The sequence below is a fragment of the Mytilus edulis genome, chromosome 12 (genome assembly GCF_963676685.1).
Source record: "Mytilus edulis chromosome 12, xbMytEdul2.2, whole genome shotgun sequence".
In the NCBI taxonomy this organism is placed as follows: Eukaryota; Metazoa; Mollusca; class Bivalvia; order Mytilida; family Mytilidae; genus Mytilus; species Mytilus edulis.
In genome coordinates, this window is record NC_092355.1 from 80,774,282 (window position 1) to 80,796,064 (window position 21,783).

The 21,783-nt window shown below is 31.5% G+C and overlaps 1 protein-coding gene and 1 long non-coding RNA gene across 2 annotated transcripts in view; both read right to left on the minus strand.

Annotated features, from left to right (window-relative positions):
• Positions 1 to 2,256, minus strand: part of LOC139497248 (uncharacterized) — an 81,081-nt gene extending 78,825 nt beyond the window's left edge. Inside the window, exons 1-2 of the mRNA XM_071285397.1 lie at positions 2,123 to 2,256; positions 1,388 to 1,495 (exon numbers count right to left, since the gene is read on the minus strand). Coding sequence (XP_071141498.1) covers positions 1,388 to 1,495; positions 2,123 to 2,242 — 228 coding nt within the window. The 5' untranslated portion in view covers positions 2,243 to 2,256. The remainder of the gene's footprint in view (positions 1 to 1,387; positions 1,496 to 2,122) is intronic.
• A 523-nt stretch (positions 2,257 to 2,779) lies between these two features.
• The window catches only part of LOC139497249 (uncharacterized), a 38,869-nt gene continuing 19,865 nt past the window's right edge, over positions 2,780 to 21,783 (minus strand). The window contains exon 6 of the long non-coding RNA XR_011657731.1: positions 2,780 to 2,878. This is a non-coding gene — a long non-coding RNA (uncharacterized lncRNA). The remainder of the gene's footprint in view (positions 2,879 to 21,783) is intronic.

Consider the following 21,783-nt stretch of genomic DNA (forward strand, 5'->3'; position numbering starts at 1 on the left):
CACACTCTCATATATCTGTATACCTGGACCACACCCTCCTATATCTGTAAACTCCATCCACACCCTCCAATATCTGTATACCCCATCCACACCCTCCTATACCTGTATACCCCAACCACACTCACCTATATCTGTATACCCCATCCACATCCTCCTATATCTGTATACCCCATCCACACTCTCCTATATCTGTATACCCCATCCACAACCTCCTATATCTATATACCCCATCCACACCCTCCTCTACTTGTAAACCCTATTTCTACCCTCCTATATCTGTTTACCCCATCCACACCCTCCTATATCTGTATACCCCATCCACACCCTCCTACATCTGTATACCCCATCCACAATCTCCTATATCTGTATACCCCATCCACAACCTCCTATATCTGTATACCCCATCCACATCCTCCTATATCTGTATACCCCATCCACACACCCCTCTACTTGTATACCCTATTTCTACCCTCCTATATCTGTATACCCCATCCACACCCCCCTCTACTTGTAAACCCTATTTCTACCCTCCTATATCTGTATACCCCATCCACACCCTCCTATATCTGTATACCCCATCCACACCCTCCTACATACGTATACCCCATCCACACTCTCCTATATCTGTATACCCCATCCACAACCTCCTATATCTGTATACCCCATCCACATCCTCCTATATCTGTATACCCCATCCACAACCTCCTATATCTGTATACCCCATCCACATCCTCCTATATCTGTATAACCCATCCACACCCTCCTATATTTGTATACCTTATTTCTACCCTCCTATATCTTTATATTGTTATTTTACAGCATTTTATGGTTTTTAGTGTTATCACTGATATTGTTAAAATAAGGAAATAAATAAATTATGACAAAGTTGATAGGTATCTCTGCCACTACACAATTTAAAAACAGGAATTTGAAAAAAATTATAATGTTTAAAGGATCATCTCTTTCAAATTATTTTCAAAGTGGCAACACAATATAAAATTATTAAACAATTTTTATTTCCTCGTTATTGAACATACAAATATTGTCTAGTAATTAGTCTTTGTTACAATTGTCATGACAACGGATTGGTGTAAGTTTTGTTTGACAATTTGTTTGTTTACACTGACTTTAATTACAGCCAGTATGATAGTCTATGTTCTTGTGTTTTTGAAGATTTTGGTAAAAATATTAATGGACTTCTCTTATCAGATGTTCATGTTTTTTTATGATAAAATTTAGCCATTCAAGTTCATATTTTAAGTCCAATTTAAATAATCATATGACTTTTAACTATAGCCTTTAAAGAGAATCCAACCATATGTTATACATCATTTTAGTTATTCATTACTTAATAGTTGAACACTGGTCATATACTATAAAATATTACCTCATGTGTTGTAAACAAGGGACTTGCACCTCCTTGTTCTACCAGACATCTTGTGGTCTGTAGATCTCCATACTCAGCAGCATAATGTAAAGCTGTGTATCCCCTGTCCTATAATATAACCAAATAACATGTAACTATTATGTACAATACTTTGTTATCAATATCAATAATATACAACATATCCTACCACTGACATTAAAACTTGTCTGATAAACTGGACAATGTTGTATAATAAATATAAACTAAATATATATCACATGAATCAGTGGTCAAAACTGAATAAAATGACCAGTCACACTTGTATTTATACTGTACATAAACAATAAATAAACATGTTTCGTTGTGAGATGTTAAAACTTTCATAAAACCTGATATCTTAAAAAAATATTTTTTTCAAGAAATGTGTAAAATAATTATATCAATGGATTCAGTAGAACAAAACAAACAAAATGAGACCACACTTTATATGATTCTTTCAAATATTTGTTCGTTAAAACTGTATAATTAACATCAGGATTTAGTGTAGATTCAGTATAATCATTCATTTTAATAAAAAAAAAAAATTTAAGAAACATGAAAAGGAGTAATATTTTCTAATTCAGAACAATAATACGAGTAAAATGAGACCCCACTTTATATAATTATTACAAATATTTGTTCATTAAACCTGTCCAATTAACAACATGATTTAGTGTAGATTAATAGTAATGTGATCAGACTAAGTAGATAACATACATCTGTGATGTCGATCTTACATCCTCTATCAATGAGGAGTTTACAGATCTCAAGGTGTCCTTCCCCGGCAGCAAACATTAATGCTGTCCCTCCAAACATCTGGAATAATACAACTGACATCAAAACTTATCTGATAAACTGGACAATGCTGTGTAATTAATATAAACAAAATATATATCACATGAATCAGTGTTCAAAACTAAATACAATGACTAGTCACACTTGTATTTATATTGTATATAAACAATAAATAAACATGTTTTGTTGTGAAATGTCAAAACTTCCATTAAACCTGATATCTTATAAAAATATTTTTTTCAAGAAATGTGTAAAATAATTATATCAATGGATTCAGTATAACAAAACAAGTAAAATGAGACCCCACTTTATATGATTCTTACAAATATTTGTTCATTAAAACTGTCTAATTAACAACAGGATTTAGTGTAGATTCAGTATAATTGATCATTTTAATAAAATATTTTTTTTAAGAAACATGAAAAGAAGTTATATTTTCTGATTCAGAACAATAATACGAGTAAAATGAGACCCCACTTTATATAATTATTACAAATATTTGTCCATTAACCTGTCTAATTAACAACATGATTTAGTGTAGATTAATAGTAATGTGATCAGACTAAGTAGATAACATACATCTGTGATGTCGATCTTACATCCTCTATCAATGAGGAGTCTACAGACCTCCAGGTGTCCTTCCTCGGCAGCCCTCATTAATGCTGTCTGTCCACTACCCTGGAATAATACAACTGACATCAAAACTTGTCTGATAAACTGGACAATGTTGTGTAATTAATATAAACAAAATATATATCACATGAATCAGTGGTCAAAACTGAATAAAATGACCAGTCACACTTGTATTTATATTGTACATAAACAATAAATAAACATGTTTTGTTGTGAAATGTCAAAACTTCCATTAAACCTGATATCTTATAAAAAAAAAAAATTTGTTAAATAATTATATCAATGGATTCAGTAGAACAAAACAAACAAAATGAGACCCCACTTTATATGATTCTTACACATATTTGTTCATTTTAAAAACTGTCTGATTAACAACAGGAATTAGTGTAGATTCAGTATAATTGTTCATTTTAATAAAAAAAAAAATTTTAAGAAACATGAAAAGGAGTAATATTTTCTAATTCAGAACAATAATACGAGTAAAATGAGACCCCACTTTATATGATTATTACAAATATTTGTTCATTAAACCTGTCTAATTAACAACATGATTTAGTGTAGATTAATAGTAATGTGATCAGACTAAGTAGATAACATACATCTGTGATGTCGATCTTACATCCTGTATCAATGAGGAGTCTAGAGATCTCCAGGCGTCCTCTCAAGGCAGCCCTCATTAATCTGTTATGTTCTGAAGTAATTTGTAGTTGTGTGTTTTATATTTCTTATGTACAATTTGTTCTGTTCTGAAGTAACTTGTAGTTGTGTGTTTTAACCTGCTGGTGTACAATTTGTTATGTTCTGAAGTAATTTGTAGTTGTGTGTTTTATATTTCTTATGTACAATTTGTTCTGTTCTGAAGTAACTTGTAGTTGTGTGTTTTATACTGCTTATGTACAATTTGTTCTGTTCTGAAGTAACTTGTAGTTGTGTGTTTTATACTGCTGGTGTACAATCTGTTATGTTCTGAAGTAATTTGTAGTTGTGTGTTTTATACTGCTGGTGTACAATTTGTTCTGTTCTGAAGTAACTTGTAGTTGTGTGTTTTTTTACTGCTTATGTACAAGTTGTTCTGTTCTGAAGTAACTTGTAGTTGTGTGTTTTATACTGCTGGTGTACAATCTGTTATGTTCTGAAGTAATTTGTAGTTGTGTGTTTTATACTGCTGGTGTACAATTTTTTATGTTCTGAAGTTATTTGTAGTTGTGTGTTTTATATTTCTTATGTACAATTTGTTCTGTTCTGAAGTAACTTGTAGTTGTGTGTTTTATACTGCTGGTGTACAATCTGTTATGTTCTGAAGTAATTTATAGTTGTGTGTTTTATATTTCTTATGTACAATTTGTTCTGTTCTGAAGTAACTTGTAGTTGTGTGTTTTATACTGCTGGTGTACAATCTGTTATGTTCTTAAGTAATTTGTAGTTGTGTGTTTTATACTGCTGGTGTACAATTTGTTATGTTCTGAAGTAATTTGTTGTTGTGTGTTTTATATTTCTTATGTACAATTTGTTCTGTTCTGAGGTAACTTGTAGTTGTGTGTTTTAACCTGCTGGTGTATAATCTGTTATGTTCTGAAGTAATTTGTAGTTGTGTGTTATATATTTCTTATGTACAATTTGTTCTGTTCTGAAGTAACTTGCAGTTGTGTGTTTTTTTACTGCTTATGTACAATTTGTTCCGTTCTGAAGTAACTTGTAGTTGTGTGTTTTATACTGCTGGTGTACAATCTGTTATGTTCTGAGGTAACTTGTAGTTGTGTGTTTTAACCTGCTGGTGTATAATCTGTTATGTTCTGAAGTAATTTGTAGTTGTGTGGTATATATTTCTTATGTACAATTTGTTCTGTTCTGAAGTAACTTGCAGTTGTGTGTTTTTTTACTGCTTATGTACAATTTGTTCCGTTCTGAAGTAACTTGTAGTTGTGTGTTTTATACTGCTGGTGTACAATCTGTTATGTTCTGAAGTAATTTGTAGTTGTGTGTTTTATACTGCTGGTGTACAATTTGTTATGTTCTGAAGTAATTTGTAGTTGTGTGTTTTATATTTATTATGTACAATTTGTTCTGTTCTGAAGTAACTTGGATAGTTGTGTGTTTTAACCTGCTGGTGTACAATTTGTTATGTTCTGAAGTAATTTGTAGTTGTGTGTTTTATATTTCTTATGTACAATTTGTTCTGTTCTGAAGTAACTTGTAGTTGTGTGTTTTATACTGCTGGTGTACAATCTGTTATGTTCTGAAGTAATTTGTAGTTGTGTGTTTTATACTGCTGGTGAACAATTTGATCTGTTCTGAAGTAACTTATAGTTGTGTGTTTTTTTACTGCTTATGTACAATTTGTTATGTTCTGAAGTAACTTGTAGTTGTGTGTCTTATGCTGTTGGTGTACAATTTTTTATGTTCTGAAGTAATTTGTAGTTGTGTGTTTTATATTTCTTATGTACAATTTGTTCTGTTCTGAAGTAACTTGTAGTTGTGTGTTTTTGTACTGCTGATGTACAATTTGTTCTGCTCTGAAGTAACTTGTAGTTGTGTGTTTTATACTGCTGGTGTACAATCTGTTATGTTCTGAAGTAACTTGTAGTTGTGTGTCTTATACTGCTGGTGTACAATCTGTTATGTTCTGAAGTAATTTGTTGTTGTGTGTTTTATATTTCTTATGTACAATTTGTTCTGTTCTGAAGTAACTTGTAGTTGTGTGTTTAATACTGCTGGTGTACAATTTGTTCTGTTCTGAAGTAACTTGCAGTTGTGTTTTATACTGCTGGTGTACAATCTGTTATGTTCTGAAGTAATTTGTAGTTGTGTGTTTTAGATTTTTTATGTACAATTTGTTCTGTTCAAAAGTAACTTGTAGTTGTGTGGTTTTTTTTACTGCTTATGTACAATTTGTTCTGTTCTGAAGTAACTTGTAGTTGTGTGTTTTATACTGCTGGTGTACAATCTGTTATGTTCTGAAGTAATTTGTAGTTATGTGTTTTATACTGCTGGTGTACAATTTGTTATGTTCTGAAGTAATTTGTAGTTGTGTGTTTTATATTTCTTATGTACAATTTGTTCTGTTCTGAAGTAACTTGTAGTTGTGTGTTTTTTTACTGCTTATGTACAATTTGTTCCGTTCTGAAGTAACTTGTAGTTGTGTGTTTTATACTGCTGGTGTACAATCTGTTATGTTCTGAAGTAATTTGTAGTTGTGTGTTTTATATTTTGTTATGTACAATTTGTTCTGTTCTGAAGTAACTTGTAGTTGTGTGTTTTTTTACTGCTTATGTACAATTTGTTCTGTTCTGAAGTAACTTGTAGTTGTGTGTTTGTTTACTGCTGATGTACAATTTGTTCTGCTCTGAAGTAACTTGTAGTTGTGTGTTTTATACTGCTGGTGTATAATTTGTTATGTTCTGAAGCAACTTGTAGTTGTGTGTTTTATACTGCTGGTGTACAATCTGTTATGTTCTGAAGTAATTTGTTGTTGTGTGTTTTATATTTCTTATGTACAATTTGTCCTGTTCTGAAGTAACTTGTAGTTGTGTGTTTTTTTACTGCTTATGTACAATTTGTTCTGTTCTGAAGTAACTTGTAGTTGTGTGTTTTATACTGCTGGTGTACAATCTGTTATGTAACTTGTAGTTGTGTGTTTTATACTGCGGGTGTACAATTTGTTATGTTCTGAAGTAACTTGTAGTTGTGTATTTTATACTGCTGGTGTACAATCTGTTATGTTCTTAAGTAATTTGTAGTTGTGTTTTTTATACTGCTGGTGTACAATTTGTTATGTTCTGAAGTAATTTGTTGTTGTGTGTTTAATATTTCTTATGTACAATTTGTTCTGTTCTGAAGTAACTTGTAGTTGTGTGTTTTAACCTGCTGGTGTACAATCTGTTATGTTCTGAAGTAATTTGTAGTTGTGTGTTTTATATTTCTTATGTACAATTTGTTCTGTTCTGAAGTAACTTGTAGTTGTGTGTTTTATACTGCTGGTGTACAATTTGTTATGTTCTGAAGTAATTTGTAGTTGTGTGTTTTATATTTCTTATGTACAATTTGTTCTGTTCTGAAGTAACTTGTAGTTGTGTGTTTTATACTGCTGGTGTACAATCTGTTATGTTCTTAAGTAATTTGTAGTTGTGTGTTTTATACTGCTGGTGTACAATTTGTTATGTTCTGAAGTAATTTGTTGTTGTGTGTTTTATATTTCTTATGTACAATTTGTTCTGTTCTGAAGTAACTTGTAGTTGTGTGTTTTAACCTGCTGGTGTACAATCTGTTATGTTCTGAAGTAATTTGTAGTTTTGTGTTTTATATTTCTTATGTACAATTTGTTCTGTTCTGAAGTAACTTGTAGTTGGGTGTTTTATACTGCTGGTGTACAATCTGTTACGTTCTTAAGTAATTTGTAGTTGTGTGTTTTATACTGCTGGTGTACAATTTGTTATGTTCTGAAGTAATTTGTTGTTGTGTGTTTTATATTTCTTATGTACAATTTGTTCTGTTCTGAAGTAACTTGTAGTTGTGTGTTTTATACTGCTGGTGTACAATTTGTTATGTTCTGAAGTAATTTGTAGTTGTGTGTTTTATATTTCTTATGTACAATTTGTTCTGTTCTGAAGTAACTTGTAGTTGTGTGTTTTATACTGCTGGTGTACAATCTGTTATGTTCTTAAGTAATTTGTAGTTGTGTGTTTTATACTGATGGTGTACAATTTGTTATGTTCTGAAGTAATTTGTTGTTGTGTGTTTTATATTTCTTATGTACAATTTGTTCTGTTCTGAAGTAACTTGTAGTTGTGTGTTTTAACCTGCTGGTGTACAATCTGTTATGTTCTGAAATAATTTGTAGTTGTGTGTTTTATATTTCTTATGTACAATTTGTTCTGTTCTGAAGTAACTTGTAGTTGTGTGTTTTTTTACTGCTTATGTACATTTTGTTCCGTTCTAAAGTAACTTGTAGTTGTGTGTTTTATACTGCTGGTGTACAATCTGTTATGTTCTGAAGTAATTTGTAGTTGTGTGTTTTATACTGCTGGTGTACAATTTGCTATGTTCTGAAGTAATTTGTAGTTGTGTGTTTTATATTTCTTATGTACAATTTGTTCTGTTCTGAAGTAACTTGTAGTTGTTAGTTTTATCCTGCTGGTGTACAATTTGTTATGTACTGAAGTAATTTGTAGTTGTGTGTTTTATATTTCTTATGTACAATTTGTTATGTTCTGAAGTAACTTGTAGTTGGATGTTTTATACTGCTGGTGTACAATCTGTTATGTTCTGAAGTAATTTGTAGTTGTGTGCTTTACACTGCTGGTGTACAATCTGTTATGTAACTTGTAGTTGTGTGTTTTATACTGCTGGTGTACAATTTGTTATGTTCTGAAGTAACTTGTAGTTGTGTGTTTTATACTGCTGGTGTACAATCTGTTATGTTCTGAAGTAATTTGCTGTTGTGTGTTTTATATTTCTTATGTACAATTTGTTCTGTTCTGAAGTAACTTGTAGTTGTGTGTTTTTTTACTGCTTATGTACAATTTGTTCTGTTCTGAAGTAATTTGTAGTTGTGTGTTTTTTTACTGCTGATGTACAATTTGTTCTGCTCTGAAGTAACTTGTAGTTGTGTGTTTTATACTGCTGGTGTACAATTTGTTATGTTCTGAAGTAACTTGTAGTTGTGTGTTTTATACTGCTGGTGTACAATCTGTTATGTAACTTGTAGTTGTGTGTTTTATACTGCTGGTGTACAATTTGTTATGTTCTGAAGTAACTTGTAGTTGTGTGTTTTATACTGCTGGTGTACAATCTGTTATGTTCTGAAGTAATTTGCTGTTGTGTGTTTTATATTTCTTATGTACAATTTGTTCTGTTCTGAAGTAACTTGTAGTTGTGTGTTTTATACTGCTGGTGTACAATTTGTTCTGTTCTGAAGTAACTTGTAGTTGTGTGTTTTATACTGCTGGTGTACAATTTGTTCTGTTCTGAAGTAACTTGTAGTTGTGTGTTTTATACTGCTGGTGTACAATCTGTTATGTTCTGAAGTAACTTGTAGTTGTGTGTTTTATACTGCTGGTGTACAATATGTTATGTTCTGAAGTAATTTGTTGTTGTGTGTTTTATATTTCTGATGTACAATTTGCTCTGTTCTGAAGTAACTTGTAGTTGTGTGTTTTATACTGCTGGTGTACAATTTGTTCTGTTCTGAAGTAACTTGCAGTTGTGTTTTATACTGCTGGTGTACAATCTGTTATGTTCTGAAGTAATTTTTAGTTGTGTGTTTTATACTGCTGGTGTACAATCTGTTATGTTCTGAAGTAATTTGTAGTTGTGTGTTTTATACTGCTGGTGTACAATTTGTTATGTTCTGAAGTAATTTGTTGTTGTGTGTTTTATATTTCTTATGTACAATTTGTTCTGTTCTGAGGTAACTTGTAGTTGTGTGTTTTATACTGCTGGTGTACAATATGTTATGTTCTGAAGTAATTTGTTGTTGTGTGTTTTATATTTCTGATGTACAATTTGCTCTGTTCTGAAGTAACTTGTAGTTGTGTGTTTTATACTGCTGGTGTACAATTTGTTCTGTTCTGAAGTAACTTGCAGTTGTGTTTTATACTGCTGGTGTACAATCTGTTATGTTCTGAAGTAATTTTTAGTTGTGTGTTTTATACTGCTGGTGTACAATCTGTTATGTTCTGAAGTAATTTGTAGTTGTGTGTTTTATACTGCTGGTGTACAATTTGTTATGTTCTGAAGTAATTTGTAGTTGTGTGTTTTATATTTCTTATGTACAATTTGTTCTGTTCTGAAGTAACTTGTAGTTGTGTGTTTTATACTGCTGGTGTACAATTTGTTCTGTTCTGAAGTAACTTGCAGTTGTGTTTTATACTGCTGGTGTACAATCTGTTATGTTCTGAAGTAATTTCTAGTTGTGTGTTTTATACTGCTGGTGTACAATCTGTTATGTTCTGAAGTAATTTGTAGTTGTGTGTTTTATACTGCTGGTGTACAATTTGTTCTGTTCTGAAGTAACTTGTAGTTGTGTGTTTTAACCTGCTGGTGTACAATTTGTTATGTTCTGAAGTAATTTGTAGTTGTGTGTTATATACTGCTGGTGTACAATCTGTTATGTTCTGAAGTAATTTGTAATTGTGTGTTTTACACTGCTTATGTACAATTTGTTCTGTTCTGAAGTAACTTGTAGTTGTGTGTTTTTTTACTGCTGATGTACAATTTGTTCTGCTCTGAAGTAACTTGTAGTTGTGTGTTTTATACTGCTGGTGTACAATCTGTTATGTACTGAAGTAATTTGCTGTTGTGTGTTTTATACTGCTGGTGTACAATTTGTTATGTTCTGAAGTAACTTGTAGTTGTGTGTTTTATACTGCTGGTGTACAATCTGTTATGTTCTGAAGTAATTTGAAGTTGTGTGTTTTATACTGCTGGTGTACAATTTGTTCTATTCTGAAGTAACTTGTAGTTGTGTGTTTTTTTACTGCTGATGTACAATTTGTTCTGTTCTGAAGTAACTTGTAGTTGTGTGTTTTTTTACTGCTAATGTACAATTTGTTCTGTTCTGAAGTAACTTGTAGTTGTGTGTTTTATACTGCTGGTGTACAATTTGTTATGTTCTGAAGTAACTTGTAGTTGTGTGTTTTAACCTGCTGGTGTACAATCTGTTATGTTCTGAAATAATTTGTAGTTGTGTGTTTTATATTTCTTATGTACAATTTGTTCTGTTCTGATGTAACTTGTGTGTTTTATACTGCTGGTGTACAATTTGTTCTGTTCTGAAGTAACTTGTAGTTGTGTGTTTTATATTTCTTATGCACAATTTGTTATGTTCTGAAGTAACTTGTAGCTGTGTGTTTTATACTGCTGGTGTACAATTTGTTATGTTCTGAAGTAACTTGTAGTTGTGTGTTTTATACTGCTGGTGTACAATCTGTTATGTTCTGAAGTAGTTTGTTCTTGTGTATTTTATATTTCTTATGTACAATTTGTTCTGTTCTGATGTAACTTGTGTGTTTTATACTGCTGGTGTACAATCTGTTATGTTCTGAAGTAATTTGTTGTTATGGGTTTTATATTGCTTATGTACAATTTGTTCTGTTCTGAAGTAACTTGAAGTTGTGTGTTTTATACTGCTGGTGTACAATCTGTTATGTTCTGAAATAATTTGCAGTTGTGTTTTATACTGCTGGTGTACAATCTGTTATGTTCTGAAGTAATTTTTAGTTGTGTGTTTTATACTGCTGGTGTACAATCTGTTATGTTCTGAAGTAATTTGTAGTTGTGTGTTTTATACTGCTGGTGTACAATTTGTTATGTTCTGAAGTAATTTGTAGTTGTGTGTTTTATATTTCTTATGTACAATTTGTTCTGTTCTGAAGTAACTTGTAGTTGTGTGTTTTATACTGCTGGTGTACAATTTGTTCTGTTCTGAAGTAACTTGCAGTTGTGTTTTATACTGCTGGTGTACAATCTGTTATGTTCTGAAGTAATTTCTAGTTGTGTGTTTTATACTGCTGGTGTACAATCTGTTATGTTCTGAAGTAATTTGTAGTTGTGTGTTTTATACTGCTGGTGTACAATTTGTTCTGTTCTGAAGTAACTTGTAGTTGTGTGTTTTAACCTGCTGGTGTACAATTTGTTATGTTCTGAAGTAATTTGTAGTTGTGTGTTATATACTGCTGGTGTACAATCTGTTATGTTCTGAAGTAATTTGTAATTGTGTGTTTTACACTGCTGGTTTACAATTTGTTCTGTTCTGAAGTAACTTGTAGTTGTGTGTTTTTTTACTGCTTATGTACAATTTGTTCTGTTCTGAAGTAACTTGTAGTTGTGTGTTTTTTTACTGCTGATGTACAATTTGTTCTGCTCTGAAGTAACTTGTAGTTGTGTGTTTTATACTGCTGGTGTACAATCTGTTATGTACTGAAGTAATTTGCTGTTGTGTGTTTTATACTGCTGGTGTACAATTTGTTATGTTCTGAAGTAACTTGTAGTTGTGTGTTTTATACTGCTGGTGTACAATCTGTTATGTAACTTGTAGTTGTGTGTTTTATACTGCTGGTGTACAATCTGTTATGTTCTGAAGTAATTTGTAGTTGTGTGTTTTATACTGCTGGTGTACAATTTGTTATGTTCTGAAGTAATTTGTAGTTGTGTGTTTTATATTTCTTATGTACAATTTGTTCTGTTCTGAAGTAACTTGTAGTTGTGTGTTTTAACCTGCTGGTGTACAATTTGTTATGTTCTGAAGTAATTTGTAGTTGTGTGTTTTATATTTCTTATGTACAATTTGTTCTGTTCTGAAGTAACTTGTAGTTGTGTGTTTTATACTGCTGGTGTACAATCAGTTATGTTCTTAAGTAATTTGTAGTTGTGTGTTTTATACTGCTGGTGTACAATTTGTTCTGTTCTGAAGTAACTTGTAGTTGTGTGTTTTTTTACTGCTTATGTACAATTTGTTATGTTCTGAAGTAACTTGTAGTTGTGTGTTTGTTTACTGCTGATGTACAATTTGTTCTGCTCTGAAGTAACTTGTAGTTGTGTGTTTTATACTGCTGGTGTACAATTTGTTATGTTCTGAAGTCACTTGTAGTTGTGTGTTTTATACTGCTGGAGTACAATCTGTTATGTTCTGAAGTAATTTGTTGTTGTGTGTTTTATATTTCTTATGTACAATTTGTTCTGTTCTGAAGTAACTTGTAGTTGTGTGTTTTTTTACTGCTTATGTACAATTTGTTCTGTTCTGAAGTAACTTGTAGTTGTGTGTTTTAACCTGCTGGTGTACAATCTGTTATGTTCTGAAGTAACTTGTAGTTGTGTGTTTTATATTTCTTATGTACAATTTGTTCTGTTCTGAAGTAACTTGTAGTTGGGTGTTTTATACTGCTGGTGTACAATCTGTTATGTTCTTAAGTAATTTGTAGTTGTGTGTTTTATACTGCTGGTGTACAATTTGTTATGTTCTGAAGTAATTTGTTGTTGTGTGTTTTATATTTCTTATGTACAATTTGTTTTGTTCTGAAGTAACTTGTAGTTGTGTGTTTTAACCTGCTGGTGTACAATCTGTTATGTTCGGAAGTAATTTGTAGTTGTGTGTTTTATATTTCTTATGTACAATTTGTTCTGTTCTGAAGTAACTTGTAGTTGTGTGTTTGATACTGCTGGTGTACAATCTGTTATGTTCTGAAGTAATTTGAAGTTGTGTGGTTTATACTGCTGGTGTACAATTTGTTCTGTTCTGAAGTAACTTGTAGTTGTGTGTTTTTTTACTGCTTATGTACAATTTGTTCTGCTCTGAAGTAACTTGTAGTTGTGTGTTTTATACTGCTGGTGTACAATCTGTTATGTTCTGAAGTAATTTGTTGTTGTGTGTTTTATATTTCTTATGTACAATTTGTTCTGTTCTGAAGTAACTTGTAGTTGTGTGTTTTATACTGCTGGTGTACAATCTGTTATGTTCTGAAGTAATTTGAAGTTGTGTGTTTTATACTGCTGGTGTACAATTTGTTCTATTCTGAAGTAACTTGTAGTTGTGTGTTTTTTTACTGCTGATGTACAATTTGTTCTGTTCTGAAGTAACTTGTAGTTGTGTGTTTTTTTACTGCTAATGTACAATTTGTTCTGTTCTGAAGTAACTTGTAGTTGTGTGTTTTATACTGCTGGTGTACAATTTGTTATGTTCTGAAGTAACTTGTAGTTGTGTGTTTTAACCTGCTGGTGTACAATCTGTTATGTTCTTAAGTAATTTGTTGTTGTGTGTTTTATACTGCTGGTGTACAATTTGTTATGTTCTGAAGTAATTTGTTGTTGTGTGTTTTATATTTCTTATGTACAATTTGTTTTGTTCTGAAGTAACTTGTAGTTGTGTGTTTTAACCTGCTGGTGTACAATCTGTTATGTTCGGAAGTAATTTGTAGTTGTGTGTTTTATATTTCTTATGTACAATTTGTTCTGTTCTGAAGTAACTTGTAGTTGTGTGTTTGATACTGCTGGTGTACAATCTGTTATGTTCTGAAGTAATTTGAAGTTGTGTGGTTTATATTGCTGGTGTACAATTTGTTCTGTTCTGAAGTAACTTGTAGTTGTGTGTTTTATACTGCTGGTGTACAATCTGTTATGTTCTGAAGTAATTTGTTGTTGTGTGTTTTATATTTCTTATGTACAATTTGTTCTGTTCTGAAGTAACTTGTAGTTGTGTGTTTTATACTGCTGGTGTACAATCTGTTATGTTCTGAAGTAATTTGAAGTTGTGTGTTTTATACTGCTGGTGTACAATTTGTTCTATTCTGAAGTAACTTGTAGTTGTGTGTTTTTTTACTGCTGATGTACAATTTGTTCTGTTCTGAAGTAACTTGTAGTTGTGTGTTTTTTTACTGCTAATGTACAATTTGTTCTGTTCTGAAGTAACTTGTAGTTGTGTGTTTTATACTGCTGGTGTACAATTTGTTATGTTCTGAAGTAACTTGTAGTTGTGTGTTTTAACCTGCTGGTGTACAATCTGTTATGTTCTGAAATAATTTGTAGTTGTGTGTTTTATATTTCTTATGTACAATTTGTTCTGTTCTGATGTAACTTGTGTGTTTTATACTGCTGGTGTACAATTTGTTCTGTTCTGAAGTAACTTGTAGTTGTGTGTTTTATATTTCTTATGTACAATTTGTTATGTTCTGAAGTAACTTGTAGCTGTGTGTTTTATACTGCTGGTGTACAATTTGTTATGTTCTGAAGTAACTTGTAGTTGTGTGTTTTATACTGCTGGTGTACAATCTGTTATGTTCTGAAGTAATTTGTTGTTGTGTATTTTATATTTCTTATGTACAATTTGTTCTGTTCTGATGTAACTTGTGTGTTTTATACTGCTGGTGTACAATCTGTTATGTTCTGAAGTAATTTGTTGTTATGGGTTTTATATTGCTTATGTACAATTTGTTCTGTTCTGAAGTAACTTGAAGTTGTGTGTTTTATACTGCTGGTGTACAATCTGTTATGTTCTGAAATAATTTGCAGTTGTGTTTTATACTGCTGGTGTACAATCTGTTATGTTCTGAAGTAATTTTTAGTTGTGTGTTTTATACTGCTGGTGTACAATCTGTTATGTTCTGAAGTAATTTGTAGTTGTGTGTTTTATACTGCTGGTGTACAATTTGTTATGTTCTGAAGTAATTTGTAGTTGTGTGTTTTATATTTCTTATGTACAATTTGTTCTGTTCTGAAGTAACTTGTAGTTGTGTGTTTTATACTGCTGGTGTACAATTTGTTCTGTTCTGAAGTAACTTGCAGTTGTGTTTTATACTGCTGGTGTACAATCTGTTATGTTCTGAAGTAATTTCTAGTTGTGTGTTTTATACTGCTGGTGTACAATCTGTTATGTTCTGAAGTAATTTGTAGTTGTGTGTTTTATACTGCTGGTGTACAATTTGTTCTGTTCTGAAGTAACTTGTAGTTGTGTGTTTTAACCTGCTGGTGTACAATTTGTTATGTTCTGAAGTAATTTGTAGTTGTGTGTTATATACTGCTGGTGTACAATCTGTTATGTTCTGAAGTAATTTGTAATTGTGTGTTTTACACTGCTGGTTTACAATTTGTTCTGTTCTGAAGTAACTTGTAGTTGTGTGTTTTTTTACTGCTTATGTACAATTTGTTCTGTTCTGAAGTAACTTGTAGTTGTGTGTTTTTTTACTGCTGATGTACAATTTGTTCTGCTCTGAAGTAACTTGTAGTTGTGTGTTTTATACTGCTGGTGTACAATCTGTTATGTACTGAAGTAATTTGCTGTTGTGTGTTTTATACTGCTGGTGTACAATTTGTTATGTTCTGAAGTAACTTGTAGTTGTGTGTTTTATACTGCTGGTGTACAATCTGTTATGTAACTTGTAGTTGTGTGTTTTATACTGCTGGTGTACAATCTGTTATGTTCTGAAGTAATTTGTAGTTGTGTGTTTTATACTGCTGGTGTACAATTTGTTATGTTCTGAAGTAATTTGTAGTTGTGTGTTTTATATTTCTTATGTACAATTTGTTCTGTTCTGAAGTAACTTGTAGTTGTGTGTTTTAACCTGCTGGTGTACAATTTGTTATGTTCTGAAGTAATTTGTAGTTGTGTGTTTTATATTTCTTATGTACAATTTGTTCTGTTCTGAAGTAACTTGTAGTTGTGTGTTTTATACTGCTGGTGTACAATCAGTTATGTTCTTAAGTAATTTGTAGTTGTGTGTTTTATACTGCTGGTGTACAATTTGTTCTGTTCTGAAGTAACTTGTAGTTGTGTGTTTTTTTACTGCTTATGTACAATTTGTTATGTTCTGAAGTAACTTGTAGTTGTGTGTTTGTTTACTGCTGATGTACAATTTGTTCTGCTCTGAAGTAACTTGTAGTTGTGTGTTTTATACTGCTGGTGTACAATTTGTTATGTTCTGAAGTCACTTGTAGTTGTGTGTTTTATACTGCTGGAGTACAATCTGTTATGTTCTGAAGTAATTTGTTGTTGTGTGTTTTATATTTCTTATGTACAATTTGTTCTGTTCTGAAGTAACTTGTAGTTGTGTGTTTTTTTACTGCTTATGTACAATTTGTTCTGTTCTGAAGTAACTTGTAGTTGTGTGTTTTAACCTGCTGGTGTACAATCTGTTATGTTCTGAAGTAACTTGTAGTTGTGTGTTTTATATTTCTTATGTACAATTTGTTCTGTTCTGAAGTAACTTGTAGTTGGGTGTTTTATACTGCTGGTGTACAATCTGTTATGTTCTTAAGTAATTTGTAGTTGTGTGTTTTATACTGCTGGTGTACAATTTGTTATGTTCTGAAGTAATTTGTTGTTGTGTGTTTTATATTTCTTATGTACAATTTGTTTTGTTCTGAAGTAACTTGTAGTTGTGTGTTTTAACCTGCTGGTGTACAATCTGTTATGTTCGGAAGTAATTTGTAGTTGTGTGTTTTATATTTCTTATGTACAATTTGTTCTGTTCTGAAGTAACTTGTAGTTGTGTGTTTGATACTGCTGGTGTACAATCTGTTATGTTCTGAAGTAATTTGAAGTTGTGTGGTTTATACTGCTGGTGTACAATTTGTTCTGTTCTGAAGTAACTTGTAGTTGTGTGTTTTTTTACTGCTTATGTACAATTTGTTCTGCTCTGAAGTAACTTGTAGTTGTGTGTTTTATACTGCTGGTGTACAATCTGTTATGTTCTGAAGTAATTTGTTGTTGTGTGTTTTATATTTCTTATGTACAATTTGTTCTGTTCTGAAGTAACTTGTAGTTGTGTGTTTTATACTGCTGGTGTACAATCTGTTATGTTCTGAAGTAATTTGAAGTTGTGTGTTTTATACTGCTGGTGTACAATTTGTTCTATTCTGAAGTAACTTGTAGTTGTGTGTTTTTTTACTGCTGATGTACAATTTGTTCTGTTCTGAAGTAACTTGTAGTTGTGTGTTTTTTTACTGCTAATGTACAATTTGTTCTGTTCTGAAGTATCTTGTAGTTGTGTGTTTTATACTGCTGGTGTACAATTTGTTATGTTCTGAAGTAACTTGTAGTTGTGTGTTTTAACCTGCTGGTGTACAATCTGTTATGTTCTTAAGTAATTTGTAGTTGTGTGTTTTATACTGCTGGTGTACAATTTGTTATGTTCTGAAGTAATTTGTTGTTGTGTGTTTTATATTTCTTATGTACAATTTGTTTTGTTCTGAAGTAACTTGTAGTTGTGTGTTTTAACCTGCTGGTGTACAATCTGTTATGTTCGGAAGTAATTTGTAGTTGTGTGTTTTATATTTCTTATGTACAATTTGTTCTGTTCTGAAGTAACTTGTAGTTGTGTGTTTGATACTGCTGGTGTACAATCTGTTATGTTCTGAAGTAATTTGAAGTTGTGTGGTTTATACTGCTGGTGTACAATTTGTTCTGTTCTGAAGTAACTTGTAGTTGTGTGTTTTTTTACTGCTTATGTACAATTTGTTCTGCTCTGAAGTAACTTGTAGTTGTGTGTTTTATACTGCTGGTGTACAATCTGTTATGTTCTGAAGTAATTTGTTGTTGTGTGTTTTATATTTCTTATGTACAATTTGTTCTGTTCTGAAGTAACTTGTAGTTGTGTGTTTTATACTGCTGGTGTACAATCTGTTATGTTCTGAAGTAATTTGAAGTTGTGTGTTTTATACTGCTGGTGTACAATTTGTTCTATTCTGAAGTAACTTGTAGTTGTGTGTTTTTTTACTGCTGATGTACAATTTGTTCTGTTCTGAAGTAACTTGTAGTTGTGTGTTTTTTTACTGCTAATGTACAATTTGTTCTGTTCTGAAGTAACTTGTAGTTGTGTGTTTTATACTGCTGGTGTACAATTTGTTATGTTCTGAAGTAACTTGTAGTTGTGTGTTTTAACCTGCTGGTGTACAATCTGTTATGTTCTGAAATAATTTGTAGTTGTGTGTTTTATATTTCTTATGTACAATTTGTTCTGTTCTGATGTAACTTGTGTGTTTTATATCGCTGGTGTACAATTTGTTCTGTTCTGAAGTAACTTGTAGTTGTGTGTTTTATATTTCTTATGTACAATTTGTTATGTTCTGAAGTAACTTGTAGCTGTGTGTTTTATACTGCTGGTGTACAATTTGTTATGTTCTGAAGTAACTTGTAGTTGTGTGTTTTATACTGCTGGTGTACAATCTGTTATGTTCTGAAGTAATTTGTTGTTGTGTATTTTATATTTCTTATGTACAATTTGTTCTGTTCTGATGTAACTTGTGTGTTTTATACTGCTGGTGTACAATCTGTTATGTTCTGAAGTAATTTGTTGTTATGGGTTTTATATTGCTTATGTACAATTTGTTCTGTTCTGAAGTAACTTGAAGTTGTGTGTTTTATACTGCTGGTGTACAATCTGTTATGTTCTGAAATAATTTGCAGTTGTGTTTTATACTGCTGGTGTACAATCTGTTATGTTCTGAAGTAATTTTTAGTTGTGTGTTTTATACTGCTGGTGTACAATCTGTTATGTTCTGAAGTAATTTGTAGTTGTGTGTTTTATACTGCTGGTGTACAATTTGTTATGTTCTGAAGTAATTTGTAGTTGTGTGTTTTATATTTCTTATGTACAATTTGTTCTGTTCTGAAGTAACTTGTAGTTGTGTGTTTTATACTGCTGGTGTACAATTTGTTCTGTTCTGAAGTAACTTGCAGTTGTGTTTTATACTGCTGGTGTACAATCTGTTATGTTCTGAAGTAATTTCTAGTTGTGTGTTTTATACTGCTGGTGTACAATCTGTTATGTTCTGAAGTAATTTGTAGTTGTGTGTTTTATACTGCTGGTGTACAATTTGTTCTGTTCTGAAGTAACTTGTAGTTGTGTGTTTTAACCTGCTGGTGTACAATTTGTTATGTTCAGAAGTAATTTGTAGTTGTGTGTTATATACTGCTGGTGTACAATCTGTTATGTTCTGAAGTAATTTGTAATTGTGTGTTTTACACTGCTGGTGTACAATTTGTTCTGTTCTGAAGTAACTTGTAGTTGTGTGTTTTTTTACTGCTTATGTACAATTTGTTCTGTTCTGAAGTAACTTGTAGTTGTGTGTTTTTTTACTGCTGATGTACAATTTGTTCTGCTCTGAAGTAACTTGTAGTTGTGTGTTTTATACTGCTGGTGTACAATCTGTTATGTACTGAAGTAATTTGCTGTTGTGTGTTTTATACTGCTGGTGTACAATTTGTTATGTTCTGAAGTAACTTGTAGTTGTGTGTTTTATACTGCTGGTGTACAATCTGTTATGTTCTGAAGTAATTTGAAGTTGTGTGTTTTATACTGCTGGTGTACAATTTGTTCTATTCTGAAGTAACTTGTAGTTGTGTGTTTTTTTACTGCTGATGTACAATTTGTTCTGTTCTGAAGTAACTTGTAGTTGTGTGTTTTTTTACTGCTAATGTACAATTTGTTCTGTTCTGAAGTAACTTGTAGTTGTGTGTTTTATACTGCTGGTGTACAATTTGTTATGTTCTGAAGTAACTTGTAGTTGTGTGTTTTAACCTGCTGGTGTACAATCTGTTATGTTCTGAAATAATTTGTAGTTGTGTGTTTTATATTTCTTATGTACAATTTGTTCTGTTCTGATGTAACTTGTGTGTTTTATACTGCTGGTGTACAATGTGTTCTGTTCTGAAGTAACTTGTAGTTGTGTGTTTTATATTTCTTATGTACAATTTGTTATGTTCTGAAGTAACTTGTAGCTGTGTGTTTTATACTGCTGGTGTACAATTTGTTATGTTCTGAAGTAACTTGTAGTTGTGTGTTTTATACTGCTGGTGTACAATCTGTTATGTTCTGAAGCAATTTGTTGTTGTGTATTTTATATTTCTTATGTACAATTTGTTCTGTTCTGATGTAACTTGTGTGTTTTATACTGCTGGTGTACAATCTGTTATGTTCTGAAGTAATTTGTTGTTATGGGTTTTATATTGCTTATGTACAATTTGTTCTGTTCTGAAGTAACTTGAAGTTGTGTGTTTTATACTGCTGGTGTACAATCTGTTATGTTCTGAAATAATTTGCAGTTGTGTTTTATACTGCTGGTGTACAATCTGTTATGTTCTGAAGTAATTTTTAGTTGTGTGTTTTATACTGCTGGTGTACAATCTGTTATGTTCTGAAGTAATTTGTAGTTGTGTGTTTTATACTGCTGGTGTACAATTTGTTATGTTCTGAAGTAACTTGTAGTTGTGTGTTTTATACTGCTGGTGTACAATCTGTTATGTTCTGAAGTAATTTGTTGTTGTGTGTTTTATATTTCTTATGTACAATTTGTCCTGTTCTGAAGTAACTTGTAGTTGTGTGTTTTTTTACTGCTTATGTACAATTTGTTCTGTTCTGAAGTAACTTGTAGTTGTGTGTTTTATACTGCTGGTGTACAATCTGTTATGTAACTTGTAGTTGTGTGTTTTATACTGCGGGTGTACAATTTGTTATGTTCTGAAGTAACTTGTAGTTGTGTATTTTATACTGCTGGTGTACAATCTGTTATGTTCTTAAGTAATTTGTAGTTGTGTTTTTTATACTGCTGGTGTACAATTTGTTATGTTCTGAAGTAATTTGTTGTTGTGTGTTTTATATTTCTTATGTACAATTTGTTCTGTTCTGAAGTAACTTGTAGTTGTGTGTTTTAACCTGCTGGTGTACAATCTGTTATGTTCTGAAGTAATTTGTAGTTGTGTGTTTTATATTTCTTATGTACAATTTGTTCTGTTCTGAAGTAACTTGTAGTTGTGTGTTTTATACTGCTGGTGTACAATTTGTTATGTTCTGAAGTAATTTGTAGTTGTGTGTTTTATATTTCTTATGTACAATTTGTTCTGTTCTGAAGTAACTTGTAGTTGTGTGTTTTATACTGCTGGTGTACAATCTGTTATGTTCTTAAGTAATTTGTAGTTGTGTGTTTTATACTGCTGGTGTACAATTTGTTATGTTCTGAAGTAATTTGTTGTTGTGTGTTTTATATTTCTTATGTACAATTTGTTCTGTTCTGAAGTAACTTGTAGTTGTGTGTTTTATACTGCTGGTGTACAATTTGTTATGTTCTGAAGTAATTTGTAGTTGTGTGTTTTATATTTCTTATGTACAATTTGTTCTGTTCTGAAGTAACTTGTAGTTGTGTGTTTTATACTGCTGGTGTACAATCAGTTATGTTCTTAAGTAATTTGTAGTTGTGTGTTTTATACTGCTGGTGTACAATTTGTTCTGTTCTGAAGTAACTTGTAGTTGTGTGTTTTTTTACTGCTTATGTACAATTTGTTATGTTCTGAAGTAACTTGTAGTTGTGTGTTTGTTTACTGCTGATGTACAATTTGTTCTGCTCTGAAGTAACTTGTAGTTGTGTGTTTTATACTGCTGGTGTACAATTTGTTATGTTCTGAAGTCACTTGTAGTTGTGTGTTTTATACTGCTGGAGTACAATCTGTTATGTTCTGAAGTAATTTG